Source organism: Eucyclogobius newberryi, unplaced genomic scaffold (assembly GCF_026437365.1).
Source record: "Eucyclogobius newberryi isolate DKJ021-1_F unplaced genomic scaffold, fEucNew1.0.hap1 SCAF_15, whole genome shotgun sequence".
NCBI classification, from domain to species: domain Eukaryota; kingdom Metazoa; phylum Chordata; class Actinopteri; order Gobiiformes; family Gobiidae; genus Eucyclogobius; species Eucyclogobius newberryi.
Window position 1 is genome coordinate 267,121 of NW_027315779.1, and position 20,994 is coordinate 288,114.

The window sequence follows — 20,994 nt, forward strand, 5'->3', positions numbered from 1 at the left end:
CACAGATATTAATTCTGTGACATGTCATGGCCTAAAACAACATTAGAATGACATGTCATGACCCATTTTCTGCCATTACAGACCCTAGCAGAGCGGCTGAGGAGTGATCCCTCTGTGGTTAGAGTGATCCCTCTGTGGTTAGAGTGATCCCTCTGTGGTTTGAGTGATCCCTCTGTGGTTAGAGTGATCCCTCTGTGGTTAGAGCGCACACTCTGCCAGTCCAGAGGCACCGCCTCCAACCACCACGCAATGATACTGAGACATGTCAGCCAAGACAGTCCTACAACATCCAGGGACTAAAAGTACTCTGGAGTGATCTCATCCACCAATGTCATGTGACTGAAACCCACGGATAAGAAGTGTTTGCAGTTAAAGGTGCTCTGTGACTTTTCCAATGGAAAAACAATTGTTTTTATTACTCTATTCTTACAGAGATGTAACCTGGAAAACCTCATAGGATTTCCAAGAAAAGTTATAACATCTCCAAAGAGACAGAAAAGTTACATAGTGTACCTTTAAAATATGTTACATTTTATATTCACTGTTCACTGTCCCAAATCCTTTGAACAGATTCTAATATTTTTTTTAAATGTAATAAAACATTTAGAGTGGCCCGAAGTCACTGGGATAGGCTCCAGTCACCCGCAACCCCGAAAGGGAACAAGCGGTAGAAAATGGATGGATGGATAATAAAACATAATGCACCATATCAACATAAAAAATATACCACTTTGAAAAATATGAGAAGGGGTACAATTTACTCTTTGTTTTGAAATGGAGATATTGGGGGTCATTTTTGCAAACGTCTGCCGTCCCATATCTCGACGTGTCCAAAGATTCTTCACTCTGAAAGTTCTCCGTTCTTTGGCAACAGGTCCAGTTCAGTACGGTCCGGTTTGGTGACACCGTTTTTCTCTGGCCAGTTTAGATGATTCAGGTCGAACTCATGCGAGGGCTGGCAGAGCGCCCAAAGCCGCTGGGTGAGAAGACAAAGAAAGAACTCAGATCAGTCGGAGCGAGGAAGATATCTAGTGTTTAAAACAAAACAAGACAGATGTTTCTAATGGACGGGACAGGATAGAGTGTGCTGGTTTAGTGTGTGGATTAGCAGCGGGATGAGTTTGAGGAGGAGCATAAACGTTCACACAAGTTGAACCTGGATGAACCTTTAAACACAGGCACTATTCAGCTTGCTACACAACTTTATGAATAGTGAAAAAGGTGTCAAACTGACCAAAATGTACAATACTTTCCTTGATATGAATTTTAAATAGACCTGGGGATAAAAACAGAAGTGGTCAAGGTGGTAATTCAGCACCAGAGGAGAAACTGTGAACCATGCAGGAAAATTACCTGAAGGATCGTATCGACGGATTGAAGTGTCGCGTTACAGTGATTAAAGACAAACTAAAATTAAAGGATGTAAGGCAGTGGTCCCCAAACATCCGGCCTTTCAATCCGGCCCGCCAAGCTTGTCCAAGTTATATTAAAAATGTAAAAAATATATATATATTTTTTTTTTGCCGTTGGCTTTAATAGACAGAAGATGGAATGAGAAAGAAAGGAAGGGGAATGATGAGAGAGAAAGGAGGACATGCAGCAAATGTCGGAGTTGGGATTCAAACTCACGATACTGTGGCTGGCCGTTCATTTTACCTTTCGCCTGTAATGCCCACATTGAGCCTTGCATTTGTTGCTTTGTTACAAGTTACAGGTTAAATCTTGCGTGTAATTTATAGTAATTCATTAGTTCACAGAAAACACACCATATTTTCCTGGCCCGGCCCCTCGGCCAAATTTTAGTACCCAATGTGGCCCTCGAGTCAAAAAGTTTGGGGACCCCTGATGTAAGGTTTCGGTCTCTCCACCTGGACGCGCACTCGCCGTCTTACCTGTTTGAGCGTGCCCTTTCCATTGACGAGCTGGTAGATGACGAACAGCGGGATCATGGAGAGCGACACCGAGGCGATGAACCAGCCCAGGATGTTCGCCCACAGCGGGTAAACGTACGAGTTGCTGAACTTCAGAGGGCCGTACCTCACTATGGAGAACACGAACGTCCCCTAAAACAAAACAAGAAAAGTGTCACGATCCCAACAATAGGCTTTAAAAAGAGCGAACTCCCAGAGCGAACGCTACGGCGCGGCAGGAGTCTTCGATCAGTCCCGAGGTGCTGTGTTTTCAGAAGTCTAATAAGGATTCCCACCGGATTTGAAGGGTTTGACGTGGCAACGGACGGCCCATGGTTGTTCTAACGATAGTATCTTTTGAATGGGGAAAGGTCTTCACAAAGTCCGTCAAATCAGGAGGGAACCATTTGCCTGAGTCCCACGAAGAGCGCCAGAGAACCGAGCATATCCAAGTGGCTCTGAAAACCGTTGTCATAAAAACGCGTACTCATGTCGCGTTAGAATGAGGAGCGGTGCATGTGAGCAGCACTCAAAAGTGAAGAGAACATAACTAGATCTAAAGCACACTGTGGAGCGCTCTAATGTGTGTGAAAACGCTCACATTTGAAGCTGCTTGCTAACTGAACGCCTGCATGTCAATGGGGAAGTTTGAAAAGCTAGAGCCGCGGCGACGCGGAGCGCACACTGTAAATTAAATACTTACAAAGATTGCTAACGGTGTGACATATTTCCAGCAGTATTTCATGAATCTGTTTGGACGATATCCGATCATCTGCGTGACGTTGTCATAGAAACGGTCGGCGCCTGAAGACGAGTAAAAAGAAAAGAAGAAAAGAGAAAAAACAACATTTATATATTCGAATAGATATTTTATGTTTTTTTTTACATACATTTGTTCATAGTATGTTCCGGTTTGAATCTCAGCTGATCCATTTTAACAGGAAACATAATAAGATAAGATAAGCCTTTATTTGTCCCACGATGGGGAAATTCCATTGTTGCAACACTGTAGTAGGTACAGAAGTAAATTATAAAAAGCAGATATGACACTTATTCTTATATATTATAGGCCTTAGCTGTTCATTGTGAGTGTTTAAAGATGCACTATGTAAGTTCTCTGGTGGATTTAACCACTCCATCACTATGGAGACGGACGAGAAGTGGGTCTGTGGAGAGGCAAGCAACTTGAGTTTGACTTTTATAAGGAGATGGACTGAGAACACAAAACAAAAGAGCTTAACGGGAAATGGAAATGACTCGAGAGACAACCATGGATCCCAGTTTGGTCTTCGTCCGTCTGGTCACGGCGGTGCACGACTTCCGGGATCGTGACCTGCGTTCTGCTTTTCTAGCGAACTCACCGTAGACCCAGGCGATGCTCACGCACTGGCAGAACGACAGCAGCAGCAGAGTGGTGCCGCTGCAGACGTGGTGGTCCAGCAGCTGAAGCATGTACATCCCGCCCTGGTGGAGAATCACATTTGGCACCGTTAAGACACACGTTTCTTCAGATAGATCCATAAATGCAGAGCTCAAGAAGGTCACGTTCTTGTGGCGCGTTCCCAGCATGCGCCACCAAACTCCTCGCCAGGGAAACTAAACGCCTCGCCCCTTAACACACTTTATCCAAGTTTAGGTTTGTTGGACTATTTTTGCGCACCGGGCTGTAGAAATGATCAAGGCAGAAGAAAACCAGAGACTTTGACCAGATTTACAAAGCTCCAGATTGAACAAAAGTGGATTTGTGTTGCCAAATGAGCTGGCAGCAAATCAAGCCCTAACATTATGAAGATACAACTGTTTTTTTGGATTGATTAAGGCGGGTTTATTTGGGAAAAGATTCGATCATTGCAATATAGGTTAGAGAAAATAACACATAAGCTACTAGATCATTTCCAACCATATGTTATATATATTTCATTGTTAAATGTTATTACAAGGTGAGAAATGGGTGGATAAGTGAAGGGTTAAAGATCAGTTTTAGCCCGACACAAAGTGGACTCACACTAATGGCATGATAAAAATTTGCTGTATCATAATCAGTGTTAGGGAAAGAAAAGTGTATAGTAAAGAAAGTATATTATTTTAGTAGTAACGAGTAATCTAACTCTTCACTCTAATGTCATTCATGTTAATAGTGTAATGTGATGTAATATTATAGTCACTGTCAATGTAATGTATGTAAAAGGGAGATTTTATTTTACATTGAGTTTCAGCAGCAATCATTGATCAGACACCACTCTCTCATTAAGAGAAGTCTTGTCTTTGTTGAGGAAAGTGAACAGGTGTGAGACAAGGAACTTGGATTGGTGATTGGCGAAAAAAGAAAAAAGATTAACTAAAGGTGACAACCCAGCGTTGCGTGGGTGTAAAGACTTTCCTGACATGTCATTGGTTTAGCGCGACGCAAGGTCTTAAACACTCTCTTTCCAAAACACATGTGGAAATATACATTTTCAACGCATTTACTGAACTTTATTTAACCAGGAAAGTCCCACATTTACAAAGATGAATCGTTATCTGGCGACTCTTCGTGACGGGAGTTGGAAAAGACACAGCTGCGTCTGGGGTTTAAAGGTGCCATAACATGCTTTCACGTTTCGTAGTCTATCCTAAGTGTATAATTGATAATAATAAGGGTTGTGCAACACCCTTAACATAATAGTTAAGAAATATCACCCAGACCTTGGACCCCCTCACCAACCCGGAAATGCAGACGGCTTGGTTTGATATTCGCCCCCACCCTTGTGAAGAGCGATCTGGCTCCCCCGCCCAACCCGTGATGTAGTCTCAGAGCGCGTGTGTGCCCCGCCCACCTGTGACGTAGTCTCAGAGCGCGTGTGTGCCCCGCCCACCCGTGACGTAGTCCCACAGCTGTCTGCTCTGCGCTGCGCTGCTCCTGCCGCGCGACTGAGTGAGAAACGATAGAACTTCAGATCAACACTACTTTGAGACGAAATAAATCTGGTGTTTATTCTACAGCGTGCGCAGAACAGATATATCTATAGATCTATATATATATATATATATATATATATATAAAAGTCTTATGTCCATCGCGCTCTTATTTCCTGGTTTTTCGGTATCGGATAGAACTTCTATGATGCGTGCTTGCCCTTATGACGCGGTCTTGCCCCACCGCCCGTCAGTTTGGAGATTGGAGGAAAGGAGATAGTCTGTAATATACCTAAACACTGCGAGAATCAATCAAAAAAACACTCTGGACATATATGAAGCACAAATAGCAATGTAAGAAGGTTAAAAGCTCTGAAAAGTCGATTTTGCATGTTATGGGACCTTTAAGATCACTAAACCAAGTGTCTCTATTTATTTGACACTAACCAAGTGTCACATAAATCTAGAGTGGAATAACCGACGCCCCAGCTGAGTCAAGTTTACAGTATTTTCGAGACACACATTTCCAGATGATTGTCAAATGCCAACCGCAGAGTTCAGGGCAGATGGACAGTGATAGTAATAATAATGCCATTTTGTGTAAGTTCCATCAGATGCCGGACCATCAAAATATGTGGGTTCTCTAGTAAGACCAAGACTTAACAATTTTTCAGTCTGAAAAATAAGAATTTGAGCAGCTTAAAGGTTGACTAATCTGTTATTGAAACTACCGGTTCAGTAAAATGACACGCTGCATCTCCAACTGCTGTGTCGTGTTTGCCGACACATGCTATTCTTATCATCCATATCCTAGACTTCAGATGGTTGTAATTGTCAAGTGGATTAGCCAATCAAAGAAACGCATTAAGGGCAAAATGCACTAAAAGTAAGGAAAGATATAACACGGAGGACTGAAAAACAACACCGACTTCTGCAAAAGCAGTGAGCAACGACCGAAATGATCTGAATCAAAAGTGAGATCAGTTTAGTTTTGTTCCAAATGGTGAAGGACCTCTGATGACTGACCCTTGGATACCATTAGCTGTCGAATACTCAGGATACGTCACACCATCAGAGCCTTTTAGGCGTTACTGCAAACCGGTTTTAGTCATGGGGTTTGACAAAGCTAAATGGGAGCTCATTCTGCTTTCCAACTGGATATTCAGCTTTAAAAACACAGATAGATGATGTTTCTACAAGATTTAAATTCCACACACTACGAAACCGTACGCACCTCGGTGACCAGAGGGAGTCCCAGTAAACAGCACATGGTGCAGATCAGCAGCAGCAGCAGCTCTCGTCTGAATCCTTGACGTAAATAAACCGGGAACAGATCCACCAGCGAGGTCATGAGGCACTCTAGTCCCACGAACTGAGGGGAGAGGTTGTGTTTTGTGTTATTATTATTATTAAGGGAACTATAATGGATGGTACATTCACTGTTGTGGTTAGAGTCAGAAACATTGTGATTCTTAAGGTTTTTATGATCAGAATCAGAAAGCTGTTCATCTCTTCTGGGACACCAGCTGGTCCACCTCCCTCCTGTAGGCAGACTCATCGATGTCCGAGATGAGTCCGATGAGGGTGGTGTCGTACGCAAACTGGAGGTGCAGCAGTTTGTGTACAGGGAGAAGAGCAGGGGCGAAAGTACACAGCCCTGTGGAGCTCCTGTCCTGATAGTCCCAGTGTGTGCCTGCGATCCGTCAGGCAGTCAGTGCTCCCCCTGCAGGTGGAGTCGGTGCTCCTCCTGCAGGTGGAGTCAGTGCTTCATCTGCAGGTGGAGTCGGTGCTCCCTCTGCAGGTGGAGTCAGTGCTCCCTCTGCAGGTGGAGTCAGTGCTCCCCCTGCAGGTGGAGTCAGTGCTCCTCCTGCAGGTGGGGTCAGTGCTCCTCCTGCAGGTGGAGTCAGTGCTTCATCTGCAGGTGGAGTCAATGCTCCCTCTGCAGGTGGAGTCAGTGCTCGTCCTGCAGGTGGAGTCAGTGCTCCCCCTGCAGGTGGAGTCAGGCAGGTTGAGCTGGGAGAGCTTGTCCTGGAGCAGAGCAGGAGGTGGTGTTGATTCAGAGCTGAAGTCCACAAACAGGTTCCTGGTGTAGGTTCCCGGGGGTCCAGGTGCTGCAGGCGAAGTGGAGAGCCAGGTTGATGTGGTGTCGTCCACAGACCTGTTGGCTCTGTAGGCGAACTGCAGGGGGTCCAACAGGGGTTCCAGCAGGGGGAGGTGAGGGACTTGAGGTGGGGGAGGACCAGGCGTTCAAATGACTTCATGACTACAGAAGTCAGCACCACAGACCCTCCATCTGTTGGCTCTCTGGGTGAACTGCAGGGGGTCCATCAGGGGTCCAGCAGGGGGTCTATCAGGGGGTCCAGCAGGGGTCCAGCAGGGGTCCAGCAGGGGGTCTATCAGGGGGTCCAGCAGGGAAGAAGTGAAGGACGGGGCTGAGGTCTTTGCAGATGTTTTGTCTCCTGAACTGTAAATGTGTTCATGTTTTTATGTTATGATTGTGTGCTGTAATCTCCACTTGGGCCCAGGTCACCGTTGAAAAAGAGTTTTTTTTTTTACCTGGTTGAATAAAAGTTAATAAATAAATGTACTTTAGTGTGTCAGCAGCAGTTTCAACGTCAAATGCCGGAGTTAAGAAAGTCAGCTGTATTTCATCTGTTGTTCTAAGGCAGTTAAAACATTATATATTCAGTTAGACAACGGGGACACATAACTTGACACAACAAGACATTCAAAATTAAACCAAAGAAACATAACATTACAACAGAGCTGAGACGTTGCAAAGAAAACAGATACACTTTACAGTTAAAACAGAAATCAATCTTAAAAAAGGCCAAGAAAAAAAGCAGGAGATCATCCACTGGTGTGCGACAGTTTTGTTTTCAACACATTGAAGGATTGATCCTGAGCCTGACATGCATAATTGTAACATCATTGTAATATAGTTCCCCATATGTTGTGCGTTACCTGGCTGTCGAGGCTGAGGAGGATGATCATGAGGAAGAAGCAGACGGACCAGACCTGAGGCATCGGCATCATGGCCACTGCACGAGGGTAAACGATGAACGCCAAACCAGGGCCTGGGCACAGTTGGGAACTTTGACCAAGATACGCTAATGACACTATCTTGTTATGTCGCACATTTATCATACGGAACACAACAACAACCCAGCACCGTGTCCTTTTTCACTATCCATAAACTGGTACGAATAATCTTGAGGCGGACGCAGATAATACATCGCATCTGACGTAATAACAGCTCTTGAAACTGCGAGAAGATGAACTCGGAGTCAAGACAAGACTGTACGGTTTTGCCAGTTTCCCCGTGAGCGTTAAGTAAAGACCTAGAGCCCGATCCTCGCCGTCTCTTTGCAGTTTATCGTAGGCTAAAAACGTCAACTGAAACGGTGGAGAATGGGCCTCGCGTCGCGCTTTGAGGAAGAAACATACGAGATTCTCTTCTGGGTGTCGGATGAATCTCGAAAATACGCGAAATGTACAAAACAGAGGCAAAAAGACAAACTGCACAAATGACGGACTCGTTTCCAAAACAGAAAGCGAAAAGTCACGAGCTCATCGTGGTGAAGAAGCAATGGTTCCCACTGAGCAACAATGGAATCTTATGATTGAATATCATGAATCCTGCGTTACAAAACAAATCCAGTTTGGACGGTGAAAGGAAAGGAAAGAAATTGAAAGAACATGAAGAAGATATAGTTTTCAATGAAATGACGTGAAATGGTAAAAGACATTCTTATCAGATATGGACAAATATTCGGGTACTGAAACCAAAAGAGCATCAAACAGTACCGTCCCTCCAATCAGAAAAAACGAAATGAAACAGAAAATCAGCATTATTTTTTTTGAGTAAATAACAAAAAGAAAGACCAGAGCTACAGATGGAGAAAGCAGAGACATCTATGCAGAAGACAAGAAGCTTGAACCAAAGGGGGGCAAATTCCTGGAAGTAGAAATAATAGTAGAAAAAGCTTCAGTTGTAGTCATCTGGACTCAGTTTGAAAAAACAGACGTTTCGACTCTCATCCAAGAGTCATTGTCAATCATTTTATTGACAATGACTCTTGGATGAGAGTCGAAACGTCTATTTTTTCAAACTGAGTCCAGATGACTACAACTGAAGCTTTTTCTACTATGGAACACGCCTGGACGAATGAGGGATTACACCGACATAGAAATAATAGAAGCTCAAAAAACAAAGAAATGCAGAGGAGAAACTCCACATGCAAGAGGAGTGGAACACTGGCTCCTCCCCCTGTTGCACCGCTCCAAATAACTGTAAATAACCAAGTCGTGTACAAACCATTCACATTGAAAGATCTAGATGGGCTGATGTTAAAACTGCCAAAAATGACACAAGATCAAGGGAACTTTTAATCCTGCAGACATTTTCCTCCCCCAGATCTGACTCTGAGATTTTTTTTATACATTTGTAGCAAAGAATTTCACAACCTTCTGTCAAGTTGTCATTTTGAGGTATTTGTAGAATTTTGAGGCAAATAATGAATTTAATCCTTTTTGGAATAAGGCTGTAACAAAATGATGAAAAAGTGAATTGCGGTGGGTACATTCCCGATGCACTGTATCTGTCTCAATTCAAATCAACCAAATAAATGAACCAAAAAAGTGCCAAACGTTTGTCTGGTTCATGTGCGTGGTCCATGGCAAGTTTACCTTTGAAACCTTTTACACTGACTCCAAACAAAGTCAATGAAACCACTCCACAGCCAGGCTGTTTTTGTAGTGTTATAATTGTATTTCTGGGGCTTACACAGTGTATAGGGCTATGAGGGGGTTATATCTGTCCATGTGATGGGGAATGTAGAGAGAAGTCCAAAAACAAGCCCCTTATGAGAGGCGTGGCTGAAGGACCCCGTCATGCCTCTCACAGGGGACTTTTCCAGCCACATAAGGAAACTAAAATATAATGTTATTATACTGCAAAATGCAAGGTTTATGTAAATGACATAAACAGTGATCCAACTATTGACACCAAATCATACGTCAGAAAATAGTTGGACTTATCCAAAGTACCATAAATACGCAGATTGAACCAGCAAACCTTGCTAACTTAACCATTTGGGGCTGTAATGGCTCATACACTCTGACTCTACAGTTTAGGGGTGCATACACTCTGACTCTACAGTTTGGGGGTGCATACACTCTGACTCTACAGTTTGGGGGTGCATACACTCTGACTCTACAGTTTGGGGGTGCATACACTCTGACTCTACAGTTTGGGGGTGCATACACTCTGACTCTACAGTTTGGGGGTGCATACACTCTGACTCTACAGTTTGGGGGTGCATACACTCTGACTCTACAGTTTGGGGGTGCATACACTCTGACTCTACAGTTTGGGGGTGCATACACTCTGACTCTACAGTTTGGGGGTGCATACACTCTGACTCTACAGTTTGGGGGTGCATACACTCTGACTCTACAGTTTGGGGGTGCATACACTCTGACTCTACAGTTTGGGGGTGCATACACTCTGACTCTACAGTTTGGGTGTGGTTACGGAAATGACAATGACTGCTACAACATCAAGTACTCGCGCAGACTAATGCAAATCAGCAGACAGCACCAGAACTCCTGGTGAATGCTCTCTGCGAGTCAGGAGTATGTTTTGTGGAACATGCTGCTGGTTATCTGTGAAATGGATGGGCCATGCAGACCCGAAGACAGCACAAGGGCTATAAGTGTTTCATTCTGTTAAAGCGTCAAATTGTATGTTGTGTATGGGTCATTCAACTGAAGAAATGCTTGATTGTCTGAAGAACATACCATGTGCATTGATTAATTGACTATAGAGGGGGATGGTAAAGGTTCTCGCACAAAAGCAACTTTCATCTGTGGGGCATATGCATCATCAATATCTCACTATTGGTGGGGCCCAGAGTCTCTGAAGCACAGGAGGAGGCAGAGCGTTTAGTTACCAAGCTCCGTTATAGGGAACTTGACCTATCCTCTTGATCCTCCGGCCCCCTCTTCACTCCCCTTATCCCTCCTACTGCCTCAGATTTGATTTACTTGGAAGAAATAATTTTGTCAGTGTCATGAAGTAGTAGTAGTTCAATATAGTAGTTTGTTGAGATATTTTCTTCATTAAAAAGACCGTGTCATGTTTACTCAAATCAAACCAGATGCTGATTCAATGTCACAAGCTGAGCCAACCAACAGGGCCAATCGTGACTATGGAAGGGCCCCTCAATCAGCCCCGTTTTCCCATTGCTCCTATAAACCTACCGAAGACCCTATGACCAGCCAATTAAAACACTTCTTCATGAGCGGTTCTTTCATTCCTCATTGAAACAGACCAGATCAAAGGTACAGATGGGATTAAAAAAAAAGCCTCTTAACATGAAATTAGGGCCTAACTTGATTCGCCGTGACTATAACTCAATAATAGACTCACCTGATTCTGCCACATCAGCGATGTCCAGTCCGGTTTCATAAGTCATGAATCCCAAAACAGAGAAAATGGCAAAACCCGCCACGATACTGGTGCAACTGTTCAGAAGGCACAGGTAGAAACAATCCCTAAGGAGAAAAAGAAATACAATCATCAGAAAAATCTGTTTCTAAAATTAACCTTTCTGCTTTGTTTATTTTTTAACTTGATTCACTCCTCTCTGTTACCAGCAGGGGGCGCTGTTAGACACTGGTGTGATCCTTTGGGCATTGTTTGGATAATGCTTTTTTTTAAACCTAAATGTAAATTATTAATTTTCAAATATGAAATGCCAATGCTAAATAAAACTTGGGCCCCTTGTGAAATTCCAAAGAAGATTAAGAAGAAGAGAAGCTATTATTTGGCATTTCCCTTCGTTTTCCAAATTGTATCTTAGTCGTCCTTATCATTTTAATCTTGCTTTATTTAGAATATTTTAGGCAAACTAAGTATTACTTGCAATAACATATAACTGGATGCTTGTCGGTCCTGGTCACATCTATAGCCTGGATCTCTATTTCACTGTGGTCATCCTCCAGGGATGTGTTTTTTCCCCTGGGCTTTTGGTATTTTTTTTTGTGAATGTTGTACATTCTGCTTGTCTTTTATTGACAACTATTCTGTAAACCCCTATAAGGTGACTGCTGTTGTGATTTTGGGCTCTATAGAGCAACGGAACAAGCAGTCAATATAATATAATATAATACATTTATTTATTTATTATAAGGATTTTCTAACCAAAATGAGAAAAATACTACTGCACTTAAAATAACAACACAACCTATACCTATATGTTTAAGTCAAAATATATTAATATCAAGTCTTATTTTCAAGATTGTAATTTTTCAAGCACATACACAAATCAATTTAATTGAATTGAATTATTCGACCCAAAATAATCAGTTCTGTCCTTCCCTTCCCTTAATTCAAGTGAATAATTCAAGACAAATTCTAAGTCCATATTATAACAATATACAGTATACTCACTTGTAACAGTCATTTTTGAATTTGTTGGAACTCCCAAGTGACGTTAGAAACCCGAGCCCAATCGCGTAGGAGAAGAAGACCTGAGTACCAGCATCCATCCACACCTATTCCAGTCAAGAAATATGACTCAACTATGGGAATAACAATACATTGATTTGTACAAAGAAAAAAAAAGATAGTTTGTTCTAACCTGTGGGTCAGAAAGCCGTGAAATATCCGGATAGAGGTAATAAATGATGCCATCGACAGCTCCGGGCAGAGTCACTCCTCGGATCAATAAGATCAACAGCATTGCATAAGGAAAGGTCGCTGTGAAGTAGGCCGCCTGAAACCAAGAGTCACTTAGTATCCATGCTTGAGTGCAGCGCTTGGCTACTTCAAGCAAACAAAAATCATTACTGCGGAAGCTTCTTACAAGCGCACTAACTTTCTGGTGGTTTCTGAAGTGTATTTGAAAGTTGACATAAATGCGTTTGAGTATTCATGTATTGTCCCACTCGAGCGCTCAGAACATTCAAGTTACACTGTGCACCTTTAAGTATTGGAAATATCTTGTTCCTTATGGTCCCTAGAAAGCATAAAAAACATTTATATGTGTCACTAAACAATTTGCACAACTTGAACAAAACTCTGTAATTACAAAAATGTCAGCGATATGAGTCTTTCTGTGAACGAATCGTTTAGTCCATGAAAGGGCAGCTGCGATCAGCTGATTCAGTTATCAAAGACATCTTCAGAGAACAATAATCAGTATTCGAAGAATAATGCAGTCAATTCATGAATGCATTTTGAAGGAGGCAGATGTCATAACACAGCTGACACACAACAACAGGACAAACTCACACACATTTAATAACGGGGACAATTTAGATTCACCAACGTCACCTATATTTGAACAGGTTCGTTTGGACTAAAAGTAAAATCTAGGAATATCTATTTAATTAAGTGATTAATTAATTAAGAGTGACAGTGACAGCAGTGAAATTTTGAAAGTCAAAATATTGCAGTAATAAGTGTCTGCCAGTGCGGCCCAGTGTGAGCCAGTGTGGGCCAGTGTGGGCTAGTGTGGGCCAGTGTGGGCCAGTGTCACTAAACACGGACAAAATGTATGATTCATTGATTCATGTCACCAAAACTGTTAAAGAATGAATAGAAATGAATTTCTGTCACGTCTATCTGATTTTAATGATTTTATTTCCTGTTGTCTAAAGCACTTTGAATTGCCTTATGAATTGAGCTCTAAGAATAAACTTGCCTTGTCTAAACAGTATCACTGTTATTAATGTTAAAAGACTCATATTATTACTTACATAGAAAGTTTTCTAATGCAATATTACACCCAAATGGTGTCAAGTGTGTTGTCAAAGACAATGATTTCAGCACAAAAAAAGTGTATTGTTCGCATTGTGTTTCAAAAATAGAGATACATATACAAAGTAAAAAGTATTTCTTTAAACATATTTTATGAGTTATTATAAACAATATAACGATAATCACAGTATCGCCACATCATGATGATTGGTATCGTGAGGTACCCAGTGATTGCCAGCCCTACCGTGGGACATGCATGTGATGAACCTACTACCAGCAGACCTGAACTAAGACATTTGCACATTGGTGATGAATTGCCCTGATGTAATCAGAAAGATGATCAACAGAATTAATGAGATGTTCGTTTTAGTCAATATCATCAATATTTCTCCTATTGATTACTTTATATTACAACAAAATCACACATTAACAAAAGCAATTTCAACTATCTCCTACATTGAATAGAATACTGAGATGTCATCTGAGAACCTGTAATGTGTCAGTTGTTTGTACCTTCCCTGTGGACTTGATGCCTTTCCAGACACAGAAGTAGCAGATGACCCAGGTGAGAATAAGGCACAGCACCAGCTCCCACCTCAGGCTGCCAATGTCCTCGATGCCCGTGGAGATATTCAGCACCCGGCGCCTTTCAAAGGGACAGAAACATCAGGACTGAACCAGGGACCAACTCTGGACTAGAGCAGGACTAGAACAAGACTAGAACAGGACTAGTGCAAGACTAGAGCAAGACAAGAACAGGACTATAGCAAGACTAGAGAAATACTAGAGCAAGACTAGAGCAAGACTAGAACAAGATTAGAACAAGAGTAGAACAAGAGTAGAACAAGACTAGAACAAGATTAGAGCAAGAGTAGAACAGGACTAGAGCAAGACTAGAGCAGGACTAGAACAGGACTAGAGCAGGACTAGAACAGGACTATAGCAAGACTAGAGCAGGACAAGAACAGGACTAGGAACGAGACTAGAGCAGGACTAGAGAAAGACTAGAGCAGGACTTGAACAAGACTAGAACAAGACTAGAACAAGATTAGAACAAGAGTAGAACAGGACTAGAGCAAGTCTAAAACAGGACTAGAGCATGACTAGAACAGGACTATAGCAAGACTAGAGCAGGACAAGAACAGGACTAGGAACGAGACTAGAGCAGGACTAGAGCAAGACTAGAACAGGACTAGAACAGGACTAGAACAGGACTTGAACAAGACTAGAACAAGACTAGAACAAGAGTAGAACAGGACTAGAACATGACTAGAATAAGACTAGAACAGGACTTGAACAAGACTAGAACAAGACTAGAACAGGACTAGAACAGGACAAGAGCAGACCTAGAATGGGACTTGAACAAGACGAGAACAAGACTTGTTCCACCAAGACTAGAACAGGACTTGAACAAGACTAGAACAAGACTAGAACAAGACTAGAACAGGACTAGAACATGACTAGAACAGGACTTGAACAAGACTAGAACAAGACTAGAACAGGACTTGAACAAGCCTAGAACAAGACTAGAACAGGACTAGAACATGACTAGAACAGGACTTGAACAAGACTAGAACAAGACTAGAACAGGACTTGAACAAGCCTAGAACAGGACTAGAACAAGACTAGAACAAGACTAGAACAGGACTAGAACAGGACTAGAACATGACAAGAAAAGGACTTGAACAAGACTAGAACAAGACTAGAACAGGACTTGAACAAGCCTAGAACAGGACTAGAACAGGACTAGTGCAAGACTAGAGCAAGACAAGAACAGGACTATAGCAAGACTAGAGAAATACTAGAGCAAGACTAGAGCAAGACTAGAACAAGATTAGAACAAGAGTAGAACAAGAGTAGAACAAGAGTAGAACAAGAGTAGAACAAGATTAGAGCAAGAGTAGAACAGGACTAGAGCAAGACTAGAGCAGGACTAGAACAGGACTATAGCAAGACTAGAGCAGGACAAGAACAGGACTAGGAACGAGACTAGAGCAGGACAAGAACAGGACTAGGAACGAGACTAGAGCAGGACTAGAGAAAGACTAAAGCAGGACTTGAACAAGACTAGAACAAGACTAGAACAAGACTAGAAAAAGAGTAGAACAGGACTAGAGCAAGACTAAAACAGGACTAGAGCATGACTAGAACAAGACTAGAACAAGACTAGAACAAGACTAGAACAGGACTAGAACATGACTAGAACAGGACTTGAACAAGACTAGAACAAGACTAGAACAGGACTTGAACAAGCCTAGAACAAGACTAGAACAGGACTAGAACATGACTAGAACAGGACTTGAACAAGACTAGAACAAGACTAGAAAAGGACTTGAACAAGCCTAGAACAGGACTAGAACAAGACTAGAACAAGACTAGAACAGGACTAGAACAGGACTAGAACATGACAAGAAAACGACTTGAACAAGACTAGAACAAGACTAGAACAGGACTTGAACAAGCCTAGAACAGGACTAGAACAGGACTAGTGCAAGACTAGAGCAAGACAAGAACAGGACTATAGCAAGACTAGAGAAATACTAGAGCAAGACTAGAGCAAGACTAGAACAAGATTAGAACAAGAGTAGAACAAGAGTAGAACAAGAGTAGAACAAGATTAGAGCAAGAGTAGAACAGGACTAGAGCAAGACTAGAGCAGGACTAGAACAGGACTATAGCAAGACTAGAGCAGGACAAGAACAGGACTAGGAACGAGACTAGAGCAGGACAAGAACAGGACTAGGAACGAGACTAGAGCAGGACTAGAGAAAGACTAAAGCAGGACTTGAACAAGACTAGAACAAGACTAGAACAAGACTAGAACAAGAGTAGAACACGACTAGAGCAAGACTAAAACAGGACTAGAGCATGACTAGAACAGGACTATAGCAAGACTAGGGCAGGACAAGAACAGGACTAGGAACGAGACTAGAGCAGGACTAGAGCAAGACTAGAACAGGACTAGAACAGGACTTGAACAAGACTAGAACAATACTAGAACAAGAGTAGAACATAACTAGAACACGACTAGAATAAGACTAGAACAGGACTTGAACAAGACTAGAACAAGACTAGAACAGGACTAGAACAAGACTAGAACAGGACTAGAACAAGACTAGAACAAGACTAGAACAGGACTTGAACAAGACTAGAACAGGACTAGAACAAGACTAGAACAAGACTAGAACATGACTTGAACAAGACTAGAACAAGACTAGAACAAGACTAGAACATGACTTGAACAAGACTAGAACAAGACTAGAACAGGACCAGAGCAGGACAAGAACAGGACTAGAACGAGACTAGAACAGGACCAGAACAGGACAAGAGCAGACCTAGAATGGGACTAAAAAGAGACTAGAGCAGGACTAGAGCAGGACTAGAGTAAGACTAGAACCGGACTAGAACAGAACTTGAACAAGACTAGAACAAGACTAGAACAAGACTAGAGCAGGACAAGAACAGGACTAGAAAGAGACTAGAACAGGACCAGAACAGGACAAGAGCAGACCTAGAATGGGACTAAAAAGAGACTAGAGCAGGACTAGAACAGAACTTGAACAAGACTAGAACAAGTCTGGAACAAGACTAGAACAAGACTAGAATGAGACTAGAGCGGGACTAGAGCAAGACTAGAACAGGACTAGAGCAAGACTTGAACAAGACTAGAACAGGACTTGAACAAGACTAGAATAAGACTGGAACAAGACTAGAACAGGACTTGAACAAGACTAGAACGAGACTAGAACAAGACTAGAACAGGACTTGAACTAGACTAGAACAGGACTTGAACAAGACTAGAACAAGACTGGAACACGACTAGATCAGGACTTGAACAAGACTAGAACAAGACTAGAACAAGACTAGAACAAGACTAGAACGGGACAAACTGCGTCTGCATCAGGATTAAACAAGGACGTCATCTCTCTATCCATGTATGTATATATGTATATATATATATATATATATATACCTCAGGTATGAAAACTGGACAGCACCGGGCCCTGACATGATACATGTATCACTGGCTCAAGAAACTCACCTCACTCCACGAGCGTCTAGCAGCCCAAATAAACACACTGCTAAGAGACGGGACTCACCCTGAATGGCTAACCGAAGGGCGTACGATCCTGATCCAGAAGGTTCTGTCAAAGGGTACAGTCCCGTCCAACTATCGGCCAATAACCTGTCTCTCCACAACATGGAAGCTCCTGTCAGGCATAATGGCGGCTAAGATAAGTGGGCATATGGATCAATACATGAGCACAGCTCGGAAAGGCATCGGCAAAAATACCAGAGGTGCGAAACATCAGCTCCTGGTAAAGAACAGTCGCATCAGACTGTAGAACCCGACACACCAACCTGAACACTGCCGGGATCGATTACAAGAAAGCATACAACTCAATGCCTCATACTTGGATCATGGAATGCTTGGAGTTGTGCAACATCAATGGGGCTCTAAGAGCCTTCATAGGTGAAACTGTCACCCCTGAGGCCAATGGCAAGACACTTGCACAAGTGACCATCAAATATGGCATATACCAAGGTGAGGCGCTGTCCCCACTGCTGTTCTGCATGGGTCTGAACCCCCTCAGCCAAATAATCAACAAGACTGGCTATGGATACCGACTCAGGAATGGGGCTACCATCAGTCCCCTCCTCTACATGGATGAGGGAGGCCGGGGACTAGTGAGCGTAAGAGCCACTATCCAGGACGAAAAGTCCAAGATCCATAAGTACACCAAGGACAAGGCTCCTACAGAGGACGTGCTCAGTGAATGTCTCAGACAATAGGGAACAAAGGATGATGAGGTGCTGAAGGGACCATCATGGGAGGACACGCCCCTACATGGGAGGACACGCCCCTACATGGGATGTACCATCGGAACATAACTGAAGTGGCTGATATCACGAAATCCTACCAATGGTTAGAAAGAGCCGGTCTGAAGAACAGAGGCCCTGATCATGGCAGCACAGGAACAGGCCCTGAACACCAGATCAATAGAGGCCCAGATCTACCACACCAGACAAGACCCAAGGTGTAGGCTGTGCAAAGGGCCCTGAGACCATCCCAAACATAACTGCAGGGTGCAAGATGCTGGCAGGGACAGCATACATGGAGCATCATAACCAGGAGGCTGGCATAGTGTACATAAACATCTGAGCAGAGTACGGGCTGGAGACCCCAAGGACAAAGTGGGAAACACCTCCAAAGAACGACCGAGCCAAGGTCCTCTGGGACGTCCAGATACAGACAGACCGATTGGTGATGGCGAACCAACCTGACATAGTGGTGGTCGACAAGGTTCAGAGGAAAGCCATGGTGGTCGACAAGGTGCAGAGGAAAGCCGTGGTGGTCTCAAGGGTCAGAGGAAAGCCGTGGTGGTCTCAAGGGTCAGAGGAAAGCCGTGGTGGTGGACATTGCAGCGCATCATGGGATGGAAACATCCGGACAAAGGAACACGAGAAACTAAAGAAATACCAGGGCCTCAGAGAAGAGCTGGAGAAGGCCTGGAGCGTGAAGGTATCGGTGGTGCCCGTAGTGACCGGAGCACTTGGGGCAGTGACCCCCAAACTGGAGGAGTGGCTTGTGCAGATCCCAGGAAGGACGTTGGAGATCTCGGTCCAGAAAAGTGCAGTGCTAGGAACAGCAAAGATACTGCGAAGAACCCTCAAGCTCCCAGGGGCCTCTGGTAGAGGGAACCAAGGGACCACCCGCGGAGGGTGAGGTGAGAGTTTATATAATATGAGGTCATACATAATACACACCTCTAGCAGTAAGAAAATATTAAAGTTGAAGGCGCAATGGACAATTTTTCGGCGATTTGAGAATGCAGGCGGAGGTGGGCATGCCACTCCCCCGTGCACATGCCACTCCCCCGTGCACATGCCACTCCCCCGTGCACATGCCACTCCCCCGTGCACATGCCACTCCCCCGTGCACATGCCACTCCCCCGTGCACATGCCACTCCCCCGTGCACATGCCACTCCCCCGTGCGGACTGATACACCACACTCGTGCGTTTGTTTATTAGCGCAACGGAGCGCATCTCTCGTCTCCCGTAGATTTCCGTCTTCTTCTGCATCAGCTCGAACTGTTTTTCTCCGTCTTCATTTTGTCCCGTACACTGAGGGAACTATATTATGATAGATCAATGCGCTTAGACACTCGGAAACGTGGGGACGAGCCGCACGAGGCTGCAGGTGAGCGGTAGGTGCGTTTTATGATTGATACGTGGCAGGACTAATCGGCAGTCCACGCCACGAGGAAATAAGACTCAGATTTGGGCACAAAAAAAACGTCCATTCAACCTTTAACTTGATGTTTAAATGGTTAAAATGTGTGCATTTAGGATGTACAACATAGAACGAGCATTCCTTTTAAGAACTCTGCTTTTTCCTTGACTTTTTAACTTTATTTTGAACTTTTCCCCACAAACTGCCTCTCCGTAGACCCCATAGGTGGCATACTACACCAAAAAGCAAAATAATAATTATTTTGGCGCTTTTAAGTGACATGCAGTGAAACGCACAGATACCTAGGGCTTTATCTGATTCCACACATTCTCCTTTATCTTGATTTTTGAGGGTTAAGGAACCAGGAAAGACTTTGGTGGATTCATAATGGAGTCTCAAGGAAGGTTCCAGCTACATGTTTTGTCCTGTTCTGCACCATATTACACTAGTCCAGATGTGTTCTTGTAACTACAGATTTACAAATCAAACTCTGTCTGTCAAAACACACTTTAAGTTTTCATACTTAAATACAGTGTGCACAGAAGGGAATGGAAGCCAGTGGGTTAATGGGTGATGGATAAGGACGGAGTTAATAGATGGAAGTTATAGAAACATGAAGTAAGTTGAGCTTACTGCCAGTACTCCACGACTGGGAGAGTGCTGTTGGATTTGGATATGACGCTCACACTTATGTTGGGCTGGCTCAGGTCCAAACAAGAGGCTGTGAAAAATAAGAGAAAGAATGTTAAGTGAAAAAAACATGACAAACATGTGCCACAAATCAATCTGAGAATATCTGTGCTATAACTGCGTGTCGGGGAAGCTACAACACAAGTATAGTAAAGGTGACCGACATGGATTTCCCCCCTCACATCATTCATTATAGGCTGTCAATGAGCGTAATTACAAATGTAACATGTTTGCAGCTATCATTTGTATTATTTATTCATTGTTCTATTTATCGCTTTATTGTTTGTACAAATGCTGGCTCAGACATATCTAAAATACTTCTACTTTGAGACATGTCACACCGTTAGTTTGCTCAGTTGCATTTCATTATAATTATAATATAAGAGTTTTGTTTATAAGAGTTCTTCTATTAAGAGTGTTTTTTAAACTTCCTATAAGTTATCTGTCCTTTCCCTCTGTATCTACTGCGTTGAAACAATGAAATTTCCCCATGTG

At 43.2% G+C, this 20,994-nt stretch overlaps 1 protein-coding gene across 1 annotated transcript in view; it reads right to left on the bottom strand.

Moving 5' to 3' along the window:
• Positions 1-793: 793 nt before the first annotated feature.
• Positions 794-20,994, bottom strand: part of LOC140360475 (sodium- and chloride-dependent GABA transporter 2-like) — a 20,909-nt gene continuing 708 nt past the window's right edge. The window contains exons 4-14 of the mRNA XM_072445680.1: positions 20,443-20,530; positions 14,086-14,218; positions 12,452-12,586; positions 12,262-12,365; positions 11,239-11,363; positions 7,770-7,882; positions 6,040-6,177; positions 3,272-3,374; positions 2,614-2,714; positions 1,893-2,063; positions 794-976 (exon numbers count right to left, since the gene is read on the bottom strand). Of these exons, the coding sequence (XP_072301781.1) occupies positions 842-976; positions 1,893-2,063; positions 2,614-2,714; positions 3,272-3,374; positions 6,040-6,177; positions 7,770-7,882; positions 11,239-11,363; positions 12,262-12,365; positions 12,452-12,586; positions 14,086-14,218; positions 20,443-20,530 (1,346 nt within the window). The 3' untranslated portion in view covers positions 794-841. The remainder of the gene's footprint in view (positions 977-1,892; positions 2,064-2,613; positions 2,715-3,271; positions 3,375-6,039; positions 6,178-7,769; positions 7,883-11,238; positions 11,364-12,261; positions 12,366-12,451; positions 12,587-14,085; positions 14,219-20,442; positions 20,531-20,994) is intronic.